General features: G+C 38.3%; 2 protein-coding genes across 5 annotated transcripts in view; one reads left to right on the forward strand and one right to left on the reverse strand.

The window, feature by feature from the left end:
* Positions 1–231: 231 nt before the first annotated feature.
* On the forward strand, positions 232–4,843 carry LOC149829278 (uncharacterized). 2 transcript variants are annotated; one of them, XM_090017331.1, is made up of 7 exons: positions 232–565; positions 2,665–2,762; positions 2,856–2,969; positions 3,153–3,431; positions 4,191–4,304; positions 4,389–4,461; positions 4,547–4,843. In XM_090017331.1, exons 2-7 carry the CDS (start codon positions 2,700–2,702, stop codon positions 4,582–4,584), a joined length of 681 nt encoding a protein of 226 aa, XP_089873457.1. In that variant the 5' UTR covers positions 232–565; positions 2,665–2,699; the 3' UTR covers positions 4,585–4,843. The 2 variants fall into 2 exon arrangements, with proteins under 2 accessions (XP_089873457.1, XP_089873458.1); XM_090017332.1 differs by lacking the exon at positions 232–565 and having other exon boundaries at positions 2,460–2,762.
* Positions 4,844–5,631: 788 nt separating this feature from the next.
* Positions 5,632–13,024, reverse strand: part of LOC149829279 (ATP-dependent RNA helicase SUV3, mitochondrial-like) — a 61,350-nt gene continuing 53,957 nt past the window's right edge. Inside the window, exons 9-16 of one of the 3 annotated variants that reach the window (XM_090018010.1) lie at positions 12,124–12,236; positions 8,741–8,821; positions 8,168–8,233; positions 7,914–7,978; positions 7,379–7,424; positions 7,180–7,296; positions 6,142–6,233; positions 5,632–5,860 (exon numbers count right to left, since the gene is read on the reverse strand). In XM_090018010.1, coding sequence (XP_089874136.1) covers positions 5,770–5,860; positions 6,142–6,233; positions 7,180–7,296; positions 7,379–7,424; positions 7,914–7,978; positions 8,168–8,233; positions 8,741–8,821; positions 12,124–12,236 — 671 coding nt within the window. In that variant the 3' untranslated portion in view covers positions 5,632–5,769. Of the gene's footprint in view, positions 5,861–6,141; positions 6,234–7,179; positions 7,297–7,378; positions 7,425–7,448; positions 8,055–8,167; positions 8,234–8,740; positions 8,822–12,123; positions 12,237–13,024 lie in introns of those variants that run through there. The other 2 variants (XR_016434423.1, XM_090018011.1) reach the window with 2 other exon arrangements.

The following is a 13,024-nucleotide window of genomic DNA, read 5'->3' on the forward strand; positions in this document are numbered from 1 at the left end:
GTTTGTTTGAGACCTTTTCTGGATTAACAGTCTCTAATATAAGCAGTAACTTAATTCTTAAAGTAATATAGTTTTCCAGTTTTGAAAAAAAAAATATTTTTTTAGATGTTGCTTCTTAAAGAATCAGCACTTTATGGCGATATTATTATGGTATTAACCCTTTTTTAAGTTTTTCATGGTTTTTAGGTTGTTTGTTTCTACTCTAATATATTTTTTATATTTAATATATATGCTCTTAAATTATTGCAAGTTTTCACCTCACTAAGTAAGAATCACTAACATGTATAACATTGTTTTACATGTAGCAGTAGGATCCAAGAAGTCTAACAAAAAAAGTTGTTGGATGATCCATAATTAGTTTGCCGTACCCTGATCGAGTCCAAACTTATGCTACGGGGACACGCTACCTTTTCTGATTCGGATTTACTGTTCCCATTTCTAGATTAAGAAGGTTAGATATTACTTGATTCTGACACGAATCCGATCTGTTTGCACCCCTACCCCCCTCCTCCATTAACCGTCGTGCATCCTCAAAGCCACTCCCGCCATCCTTCGACCGTTGCAGGTGCTCTCTCTCTCTCTCTCTCTCTCTCTCTCTCTCTCTCTCTCTCTCTCTCTCTCTCTCTCAGCAGGCCCGTCTGTTTCTCTCTGCTTCTCTTTTTGTCGCTGGCCAGAAAAGTGGCCTGCCGGAAGCCCCTTTGCCGATCAGCCCTTCTTGCTCTTTCTCTTTTTCTTTCCTTGTTGCTGGACGGAAAAGAAGGAAGCCGGCAGCCCTTCTGCTGTGAGGTGCTCTGATTCATATGTACTTTGGTATGGTTGCGTTTGGGGTATACGCCAAGTGTTTGATGGAATTACTGAGACAATGGCTATTAGAACAGCGATGTTGGTTGACCTGGGGTGCATGGTGATGTTAAGGGTGCATGAGAAATGCTTGTTAAAATGTCTGAGAGAGATGTAGTAGGTTAGAATGATCTGATATCACTGCACGTCCAATGCATGTTATCTTGGGATGGTGTTGAACCGTTTCATAGGATGCTGCTTCTTAAAGTGGGGCCTAATTATATCATGCTTGTTGGTGTGCTTTCAGCCTGTTGATGAGTGGTTCTCTTGCTTCAGGAAAATAAATACATGCTTTCATTGGTAAAGCAAAGATTGAATGTTCTGTAGTGCTGATCAGTTCTCTTGTTCATGTGTAATTCATGGCAATTACAAGATAGGATTGCACATTGTAAAAGGCCTTATCAAGTTGGATTAATAAAGGTCAACATGTGACCATCAAATTTGCTAATGATGTTTGGTAATAGAGAAGTTGCTCTGAATATAATGAGATTGATGGACGATCCTGAATCTGCCAGTGCCTTTGAAAATTTCTTGTTTAGTTAATTTGAGAAGGCCATCTCGCCATCTACCTAGGTTAGATAGATACTAAGTGTAGTCATCCGTTTTACTTATCTTGCTCTTTCTTTTTTAATGAATATCTTACGTATTTTGGACATTATGACAGTGTGGATATTGAAATGATTATAAACTGTGCTTGTAAAGATGCTTCATGAAAAGGAAAACTGATTATTATATGAGAATGACATAATGATCTAATTTTCTTTTGTTAATGTCTTTTTTCTTCAATGCTTATGAAAACATTAATTTTTTACTTAAAAAAAATTACAAAACTAGGTTTATTGACATCCAAACAGTAATTTTCAGATAAGGAGGTTGCCTCTTGGTCAGCAGTTGTCATCCAAACATCGAAACCAGGTTCTCAAGGTTTTTAAAAATCAGGTTTTAAGCCAGGTTTCTAGAAAACCGGGTTTTGAGAAAACCATGTTTTCTCAGCTTGTCATCCAAACAGGGCCTTATTGTTTTCCCTAGATGGATGCCTGTCTTTTTTTTCTTTTGATGACAAAGTTTCCTGCCAAAGCAGGTAATCTCCGGGTGGGGTCATCCACACCCAAGCCCTTACGAAGCCCACCAATGAAAGGCACCTGCACACCCGGTGGGAGTCGAACCTGGGACGAAGGGGTCAGCACCTTCTCCCCAAGCCCGCTACCACTCGGGCGACCCAGGCGGGTGTACCTAGATGGATGCCTGTCAAACATCCAATACTTGATTTAGTGGTGGAGTCAAATAAGCTCCATTGGGGTTAACATGAGCAGTGTTCAAAATGTCAAAATAAACAACTAAATTAGGAGAAACATGGGCCTCTTTTTGAATTTTTCAGTTGCATCCAAACACTACATGTTTTCAGAACATTAATAAACTATAAACACAAATAACAAAAAGTAGAAAATTAAATTTCTGGATTTGCAATTAAGCATGCCTTTATGGCAAGGAAAATTTCTTTCCATTACTTTTTTCTCTTTCTCTAGTGTATTTTTCTTTTTAAAACTCTTCTAGATGTTAAAAACTTTATTGATCAAACTTTTCAACTTTTCATATGACTTCAATTTGTACTTCATAGAAGTTCAAAAGAAATGTAAGTTCAAATCCTCTCTTGCTCTGCTTTCATAATTCATTTTCCAAGTCTCTCCTGTTTGTCTTCATGTTGTAGGCATTACATGTTTTTCTCTATATTAGGCAAACATAGTAAAATGTTATAGTACCACTGTTATTTCTTTGTTGTTTGAATCTGTTGATCCTATGTAACTCTTGCCAATTATTGTTAAGGATCACGAAGTTCAGCAAAATCCTCATTACCTATTATGGAGTTTGACTCTGAGGAGAAAGGGCATTCCTGTGTGCTTCTGAAGCAAGGAGCTGAAGCTGTAAGAGGATGTTCATTTTTCAGTTCTAGGTTTTTCATCCATGACCTTTTTTTTCCGCTTGCCTGTTTGTTTAAGTTTTTTTATTCTTTCCAGAGAGTTTTTGAGTCTACTTTTGTGGGAAGAAGATCGATTATTAAGGAACGGTTCTCCAAGAAGTACAGGCACCCAACTCTCGATTCAAAATTGACTCTTAAACGTCTAAATGCGGTCAGTTTTTATTTGGAATATTTCTTGCATCCATGAATGATTATATTGCCCCCGTCGTTTGCATGGAGCACTTACCTTGTTCTTGTGTGACTTGGCTTAGCTGGCTTGTCTGATGTCTTTGTCTATGGTGATGCAAAATTTCCTTTTTCCAGTTTGAAGTGATTTAGTCCAAACTTTTTGCAGGAGGCTCGTTGCATGACAAAAGCAAGAAGGCTTGGTGTTCCTACTCCAACTTTGTATGCCATGGACCTTGTTCTTCACACTTTGACATTTGAGTATGTTGAGGGGCCATCTGTAAAAGAGGTCTTGCTGGAGTTTGGTTTACATGGTATTGTTGAGGAACGCATAGATGACATTGCAGCACAGATTGGAGATGCAATTGGAAAACTACATGATGGAGGCGTGGTACATGGTGATTTGACTACATCAAACATGATAATTAGGAGCAGTAATAACCAATTGGTAGGTGCTTATGCAAAAAGTCTTAGATTTATTCATATTTTTCCATAGCACACATGCAAAATGAGCATCTTATGCATACACGCAGATGGAGAGCACTCCTTATGGACATGGATACATATTTGCACCTTTGTATAACATCAGATCTCAAATGCTGTGTGGGCCTACACAGGAACTGGACATAACTGCACATTGGCTAGATTTGAAATTGACATGATGTTCAGTTCCGTTGTTTGGGTGATTAACCATTTATTCACACACACACGTGCCTACCAAAACCTAGCATTCTCTGTGCAGCTACAAGCAGGCTATGATAGTTAAGGTTTTCTCGTGGTCACCCGGGTTACTGCTTGCAGGTCAGCAGGCATCCAGCCTCTCCTATGTGTGCATGCGTGCGCGCGCACATGTGCATGTCTGTGTGTGTGTGTGTGTGTGTGTGTGTGTGTGTGTGTGTGTGAGAGAGAGAGAGAGAGAGAGAGAGAGAGAGAGAGAGAGTCATAACTCCTCACAGAGCTTTTAGGCTTTCACATCAAGAACAGTTAATATCTGCTCTTGAATTCTCTTAGCAAGATGTTCTCATGGCATTCATGTGCATTTGCTTGTCTGCATGTATGTGCCCATGCACTTTACTTGTCCCATGGATGTGCTTCATTATCAAACCTGTTGAATAGTTTCTGGAGATACTGTTCAGGTTTGAATTCCCAGTACATTGCAATTCATGGGGTTTACATGTTTATGGTGACTGGTTACTTCTATCTTCAGGTCCTTATCGACTTTGGTCTTAGCTTCATGTCTACTCTCCCCGAAGATAAAGCAGTGGACTTATATGTGCTTGAACGTGCATTGATCTCCATGCACTCTTTATGTGGTGATGTGGTATAATTGCAATTCCCTTTTCTTGCTAAAATTTCATTCAAGGAACCTCAGCTGCTCACTATCACCCTATTTATTTTGAGGCAGATGGATAGGATACTAGCTGCATATCGGAAGTCTTCAAAACAGTGGTCTTCTACCCTGAACAAACTGGCTCAAGGTTTCAGGACTCTCTTCATTATAATTCATTTTTTAGGTTCTTTTTTTTTTAATTCATCATATTTACGTTCATTTCATTGTGACAGTGAGACAGCGTGGCCGCAAGCGCACAATGGTTGGATGAAATTCTTCATGTCTGCTTGTTAGGTTGATTATTGTAGCTAATCACTGGTTCAGTTGACTGCAAGCCCAACTTTATTAGAGCTATGGCCAGCCTCTGAATCATTATTTACCTATTGATGAGGAAGATATATTTGGTTATCTGCCAAGGGGGTAACCTTCAGGTAGGATAAAGCAGTCATTGTTTAGGGACCAAGCCATATTACCACTTTCTAAATTCAAACTATTCATGTTTTCTAATGGACAACACGTTGTTATTGGCAGTACTTTCTAGAATACTAACTGATGGGAAATTTAGTTTTCAACAAAGTTATGGCATGTATGGACCTTAGCCAGTACATGATGCCTGCTGAATCTTTCTCAACTGGGATTCCCTGCGGGACACATTGGGAAGACACTTCCCTTAAATCCAGATCTAAGCGAGTGCTTTCCTTCCAACATGTTTGAATTACTGAAGGCATAACCTGGCTAGGAGACTTTATCTTTGATAGGCCTATAACTTCTTTTTCGATAGGCAGCAAGGAGAGACTTGGCTGCATCTACTCTCAAGAGATAAGGATCCTAACCAAGTCCAGTTGAACTTGGTTAAGATCCTTGATTCTAGATTGCTGCATGTTGCTGATGTGAAAATATCAGGCTCATTAGAATCTACCATCTTTCCAGTCATTACAGCCGAGGTTGTTTTGTTTTAGCATGCAATGCAACCAATGCACAGATTAACTTGATCTACCCTCGCTTGGTGTTTACCAAGTCTCAGCTAAGCTCGTTCGGTAGGAGCTGGTAGTGCACGTCACCATGTGTTGGGCGTTGCAAGTTCAAAACCCGATGGTAGGTTGTATAACTGGTGGGGGTCTGTGCCTAACCTCAGCTTGCCTATCAAAAAAAAAAGTCTCAGCTAAGCTCATGTTACCCTAGTATATGAGGCTGTCAAAACCTCACCCGTGATCCAAAACCATGCAAAATCTGATGGTCAAAAAAACCATGCAAAATGTGCCGAGTTCTTAAAATTTGGGATGTTGCAACAGACAAAAAATTGCACAAATTTGCCATGTTCGTCAAGAAATTTGCTCTTGTAATAAGGGTAGTTATCAACTTATTTTAACATTAGAAACAAATGAATAATTAGAAAGTAGCAGATATCTGACCCTTGCTTATTTTACAAATAAACCAAAAATAATGAGGGACCAAATTAAGTCAGGAAAGCAGAACGCAATGTAGGGCGTTTAAACAGATTCCTTGGCCTCTGCCAACCCAATCTCTCTAGGAACTCTTCAATCAATCTGCAAACGGTCACAGAAATGTAGTCAGTTGCAGGCAAAGCAGTTGTTTTTTCATTTTTACCTCAGATCTGGCTAGGACATAGCTGAGTAGAATTGATAACAAATTAGGATGAGAAATAGTGTTTAAGCAAGCAAATTTAGTCTCAAACTGTGTTGGGAATCCGAATCTATCCAGATCCATAATGAACTGGTGATCTGCCTGTTTCCCAGGCGATTCAAATAGCCTCACAAATATGAGTGGGAAGGCATGACAAATATAAAAGGCGATTCTTTCCACTTACATACTACAAATTTGCTTCTGCGAAGATGCCACCTCGCGATCTGGAAAGCTGTCCTCCAGTCGGAAACTGAGCCACACATAGAGGTCTAGGACCTGCATCAAATAAAAAAATGAAATTATGATAAACTCTAAACCACAAACTAGAGTATGAGAGATTTATTTATCATGTGGTGTTTGGATAATGCCACTCCTCTTAGACAAATGGATATGTTCAGATATCTATCTTAGTGCACAACACAATATCTCAGCTGGGCAATGATGCACGGTTACCCCTTTAAAATACAAAACATTGGGTATTCTAGAAAGTAACACGAAAAGTGAAGCAATATGACTAATAGGAATCTTATCTCCATGTCACTTGGCATATGATTCCACATGGGATACAAATTTGAAATTTTATAACATGCACATGAACATGAACATTGTGAGCTTAATAGCTAGAATTATATACTTTAATTAACTATTATCTTAAAATAAGAATAAGTTTTATGACGAGAGAGAGAGAGAGGAGATAGCTCAAGGCAAGTCATGGCACAATGTGATTTGACAGCATTCGAGTATTGTAAAGACATAATGAAAGATGATTATTTTCATTGAATTATTATTTTATTTGTTCATTTATGTTAAGAATAAACATTAAAAGTTGGAAGCATAACATGGGTCACAGGTTGGCCATGTGTCTTATACGGTTGACTGCTGCTGACCATGCCAGACATGGTTTTGACTATGTCCAACCATGTCACAGCATATCTAGTGTCGGAGTTGAGTCTGATCATGTCAGAGGAGAGACTAACCCAAATAGGCCTGTGACATAGATGTTACCCTTTCCATTTATCAGAAGAAACCGCTAACCAGACATGAACACTATAAACTTCACAGTAAAATCACCTTGTGTCCATCAGAACCATGTTACCTGGCATAATTTTTTGTTTAATATGCAATCTTACTGACCAGCACAGCTGAATCAGTGGTGTCTGCATTAAGCCAACAGCTGTGAGGGGATGCAGATTTGTCGTACAAAACAATTAGTAATTAATACCTTGTGTATAGATTCAAGTTCCATGAGTGCATTTTGTGACTTTGGCACTTGTAGTGTCCCAGGGGTAAATATTTCTTTCAGACGAACAATGCTTCTTTTCGAATAGTTCTCTGCAAACTGATCCATCCAAATAGAATAAATATGACTACCATATTTAGAAATTAAACAGCTATAGAAAAAGGAGAAACATTAGATGCACCTGTACAAGACCCTGAGAAGAGATTTCGTCGTTCATGTCTACTGGGCTGTAAAAAAAATAAATTTACGTATCATGGGACTTTAAAAAAGATGGCTTCATAGTATTTCAATCAGACAGTCTTCATCTGATCTGAAAATGCACTTCAATATACAGAAATGGATTATATTGATCACGATAGTTTGGGTTATCTTAAAATATCAAAAAAAGCAAGCAGACTAAAAACTAGTCAGCTGAACAAACAACCTTTGCTTATGCTTGCAATAACCATATAGAACCATTTTCCATTCACAAAACTATGTTTAACTACATGGAGAATTGATAGTTTCTTTCTTCTGTTTTTCTTTGGTTATTGTTGTTACTTGCCTAATACCCACTAACTCTCTTTCAAATGGGTGGCCCCTTCTATTGCAGTTACCTGTTTCCTCAAAAATATTTTGTTTCCGTACAATCCAAACATAGGCAACTTCCCATAAAATTTGACTTCTGCTCTCATAGAGGAAAATACATTTACTACCTAAAAAAAGAAGAAAATTACCTGATGCAAAAGAGATACTTATCTTCCAAACTTAGTGGCATTTCATCAATAACAGTGGCGACCTTCTGCAGCCAAAAAAGAGGCTGACCATTTAAATAATGCTTGATCCCAGTGGAATCCATTAAGGAAATACCTTGCATGCTATTAATTGACACCCAGATAATTTTCCATGAACCATTAGATATCAAACTATTCAAAAGCATAAATCATAAAAACGAAAGTGCATCAAATGAACTCAATCAAGCATGGTGTACCAGAATATCTTCATAGTTAGTAATGAAATAACACGAAGATATTTTTGCTTTCTCTAGGAACTGCTCCTGCAAAAATAAAAACAAGAGTAATGGATAAACAGTTACTGCACAATTGTTGGTAGGAAAGCTGTCTGATGCTCATGTAAACTCCAAAAAATCATGTAAGTATTCAATATCATGCATGTATACAGGCAAACAATCACAAATTCTTACAATTATATCACAATGTATGCAGATAGAAATATAAAATAAATGAGCAAAAAAGTACATGCATCAGGAGTATTTGTCATGTTTAGGTTGCATACAGGAACCAAGATAATGATGCATTTTTCTTATTAACCAAGACCCGGGTTCCCTTTACACACACAAAAACAAGTGTCAAAATGGACAATTTCTAAAGAAAATATCTATGAAATCATTATGGAAGTGTGCAAACATTTCTTTGTTGCTAAAAGTAGGCCTGTTTTTTTGTTTCTAACATATTTATTTTTACTTGTTTCTACACATAATAGTTCTGACATGACCTTATCTTAAAGCAAGTATAATCAGGATTTTGGTTCATATAGAGCTTACCAGCATGTGATAAAACCCAATTTTGGGATGTAATCTGGAGTATAGAAACAACAGGTCAGAGGTAGGAAAGAGTCCTGCACGCTGCAAAGACATATAAAAGAGCCCTTAGGAAAGGCATTAACTGTAGACCATGTGAAGCAAGATATAAGCAGTCAATTGTGGAACTAGTAAAATTATTCACTTATCCTTTAGCCAGATGGACAACTTGAAATATTTGAGACAATGGCTCCTAGCTTTGTAGGCATTTTTTAGAAAAGCAACTAAAGTTTGTGAAATTTTTAAAAATGCACCAACATGTGTGTGTGTGTGTGTGCATATGCACATCACGCTCATGCAGAGTTGGTTTCAGATGTAATGAGTTATAGTCTGACAAAAAAAGTTAACATTTCGTGCATCCATTAAAATCACCAGCAATTTCAAAAAAACCATCATGTTTGAGCATTTCAAAGGACTGAAGCGTGAGGGTGCAATAAGTATAAAAAAGGTGCTGAGTGCTTCAAAAGCCGATAAATAAAATATGAACAAGGCTAATCCCATTAATGGAAAAGATACATGATACACTGAACAAAGTCTCAAGACTCTCAACCACAACAATTTATTCTTTCTGGCACTAAAAGGCACTTTGGGTTTAAGCATTATGCAATGTCAGAACCAGTGTTATTAAAAACGCGGCTCAAGGTGAGGGGCTTTAAGCCTTGAGGCGCACGTACAAAGCGCAAAAGCCCCAAGGTGTGTGCCTCATACGCCTTGAGGCGCACGCCTTGAGGCGCACGCCTTGAGGCGAGGCGCGCCTCACGCTGAGGCGTACATGCCTTAAGTTTTCGTGGTCAAATGAGGGTCAAATCCCTCATTTGACCACAAAATAGGGTTTCAGCTTCACTCACGCTCTCCCTCTCCTCTCCCACTCGCTTTCCCTCTCCTCTCCCACTCGCTCTCCCTCTCTTCACGCTCCTTCTCCCACTCACTCTCCCTCTCTTCATGCACGCTCTCCCTCTCCTCTCCCACTCGCTCTCCCTCTCTTCACGCTCTTGGCAATAGCATTCGCCTTCCACGATGCCCTCGGCAATTTCAACTCCGACGATTACTACGGCTGCCACGATGCCCTCGAAGCGATCTGGAACGATGCGGAGGAACCCATCAGAACCATCATGCACGTAATTCTTCAGTGCACCGTTGGATTCCACCATCTGTTCAACCAGGTTTTTCTCTTTCTTTACTGTTTGGAATTTTCAGTTTATGATGATGCACTTAATTCCTTATTTTCATAAAAAAATGTTTGGATTTTCATTTTGTGACATTATTGGTATTGACATCGTTATCTGGTAATTTTAGTCATTACTTACTGATTCTTGTTGTCTTTGTTGTTTATTTGGATACTTGACTTAGAATCCACCTTCTGAACTACATTTTTAAATTCTTCGGATTCCGGAATCTGGTATGTTCGAGAGTTGAGATATCCATTCGTGCGAGAATTGGAAAGGCATGGGATTTGGGCATTTTGTGGAATGACCTGGGTATCAGAGTCCAGTTTTTAAACTAAACCGAACAGATATCTCAGAGTTGGTACTTGGTACTGAGTTCTGATTCTCAAAAACAGAATTTCAGGAATCTGCCCAGTTGTTTCATTTGTTTGGTTAGAAGAACAAAAACACCGTTGATTTATAAGAACTTTCTGTGGGTGGGGGAAAATAATGTAATTCTTGGAGTGTTTATGATCTTCTGTATAAAGGTTGGGTTACAAGACTTGCTTGAGGAAGTTCGATATAATACCTTGATCTGTTCTCATCCTCTTTCAGCGTGTAACTGGTATCACTCAGTAAGAATAGCATGTAACCATTCTCAAGGCTTACGTTTTACGCCACAAGGCTTACGCCTTGCCTCAGATTTTGGTGGAGCGCCTCGCTACGCCTCAACGCTTTTCACAACATTGGTCAGAACCAACCAATCGTGCTCTCAGAAACCTATACAAAATCAACATTTTGCATGATAGCCAAGGTAAGCTTTGGTGCCTTCATGTTGATACAGTCATACTGCACACAGCTAGGTCATCAATGGTCTTTTTATCACTGTACCCAGTCAAAATAGTTATTTTTTCAATTAAGCACAGAAATCAGATGTTTTTATGCAGAGGGGAGACAACATATTGTTGTAAGTTGTAACCCTGTTCTCGGAGATAATGGATATATATAGGGGCAGAGCCAGGAATCTGAACTAGGGTGGGCACAAACTCTATGGCTGGGAAATGAGATGAACAGCTTGCCATTTGGCTCGGCTCAGAAATTGAGCTCAGCAAGCCAAGCTATTAGCTAGCTCATTTAGGTAAATGAGCTGAGCACAACCATGGCAAGCTCGATTGGCTTGACTCGTATAGGTCATTTTACAAATTATATATTTATATATACTTTTATACTATATATTTATACATATATTATATACATAAAATGCATATTATATATGTTTTGTACATGGGATAAACCAGAGTTACCGGAAGCGCCCTTGGGAGTGGGGAAGCGCGCTTCCCCGAAGCACGTTTCGAAAGCGCAAAAATATCGCGCTTCCGAAACGTGCTTCCCAATTTAGGGGAAGTGTGCTTCCCTTAAATGGGAAGCTCACTTCCCCCTTTTTCATTTTATTTTATTTTTAGTTTTTTTTCTCTTTTTTCGCTTCTGGTTCGCTTCCGAGACGATTCCTAGTTCGCTTCTAAGACGTCCCACGCTTCCCACTTCCTAAAATTTTGAAAGTGCCTCGCTTCTCGAATCGCTTTCTGCTCCCGCTTCCTCGACTGGCAACTCTGGGTTAAACATATATTTATATGTATTATACATATTTTATATATTATCAAGCTTTAAAAAATACTTAAAAAATAACTTTTTTAGAAGACGAGTCAGCTCAGTATTGGCTTGCAAAGGGCAGGGGGTGTAGCCTTAACGAGCCAACTCGGCTCATTTACCACCGCTAGCAAACCCTTCCATTGGGGGGATTTTTGGGTTGAGAGAGAGAGAGAGGCGGGGCACATAAAAGATCAGGGTGGACACTACCACCCTGATCCTTCTTTCATTGGGTCAGGGTGGGCACTGCCCACCCCTGACCTGAACCCCCCTATTAGGGAGTTTTCGGGTCAGGGTTGGCACGTGCCCACCCAGACCTCAATATATATATATATATATATATATATATATATATATATATATATATATATATATATATATATATATATTGCTTGATGTTATTTTCTGTAATATCATGGTTTTCACTCTTTTTTTCACTAGGCAAGGTTTGTGATCTTACTGTGATAAGCCACTATCTTCAAACTGACATAAGATTAAACATCCACGAAGATTTTGACCAAAGGCACACAAAGCATTCCTCTATAAATAACTTACCTCCAAAATGGGGGAAGGAGAGTTTAAAGATGAGTGAAGCAAAGGCAAATCCCCACCATCCAAACAAGTTACTTCACCATTTGGAAATTTGGATCCATACCTTCCAGCCCTTCCTGGAGCAAAGAACAGGGAAATCATAAAATACCGGTAATTTTTGTAATTTTAATTGAAATAGATGTAAAAATGATAGGAAAATAATGTAAATTAATCTATGTACTAACCAGTAACAGAAACAGAAGCATAGAATTTTTTTTCAATTTAACAACTGAAAGGAAGCATCTAAATCCCAAAAAATGAAAATATAAAAAGCAATAAATACAAATAGACCAAAGTGTCACAAGATGGCACGGAATAAGATACACAAGAAATACAAAAGAATAACACCAATTTTATCAAACATAAATGAAATCCAAATGCATTTGTCTAGATACAATAAACCATACATAATCATGAGGAAAAACAAGACATAAAATATTAAATATTTTATTAATGAGAAATTTTCATACAAATATACAAGTCAACCTCGCTACAACACTCATGCGCACACACGCACACACACTATATATATATCCATCCTCTCTCACCTATACAACAAAAGGATGAGCAATATATAGAGGAAAACATAACGGTTAGTTTGACTCAATGTTGTCATTATCATCTCGGGCCACAAATCATTTTTCAAACGATTCAGGTGAAACGAGCGATACCGATTCAGAGTTGAATCGTTTTGAATCACAACTTTTAATCACAGAAAGGCACACGTCAAAATAATATTAAAAAATATTAAAAAACTTTTTTTGATCATTTTTCAAGTTGTTTTGAAATTAACAGAATAAGGCCAATTGCATATCGATTTTCTGGAAATACAAATCATAGTTGGCAAACTCGTGACTCGGATTTG

The sequence above is a fragment of the Nuphar pumila genome, chromosome 9, assembly GCF_984573655.1.
Source record: "Nuphar pumila chromosome 9, dmNupPumi1.hap1.1, whole genome shotgun sequence".
NCBI classification, from domain to species: domain Eukaryota; kingdom Viridiplantae; phylum Streptophyta; class Magnoliopsida; order Nymphaeales; family Nymphaeaceae; genus Nuphar; species Nuphar pumila.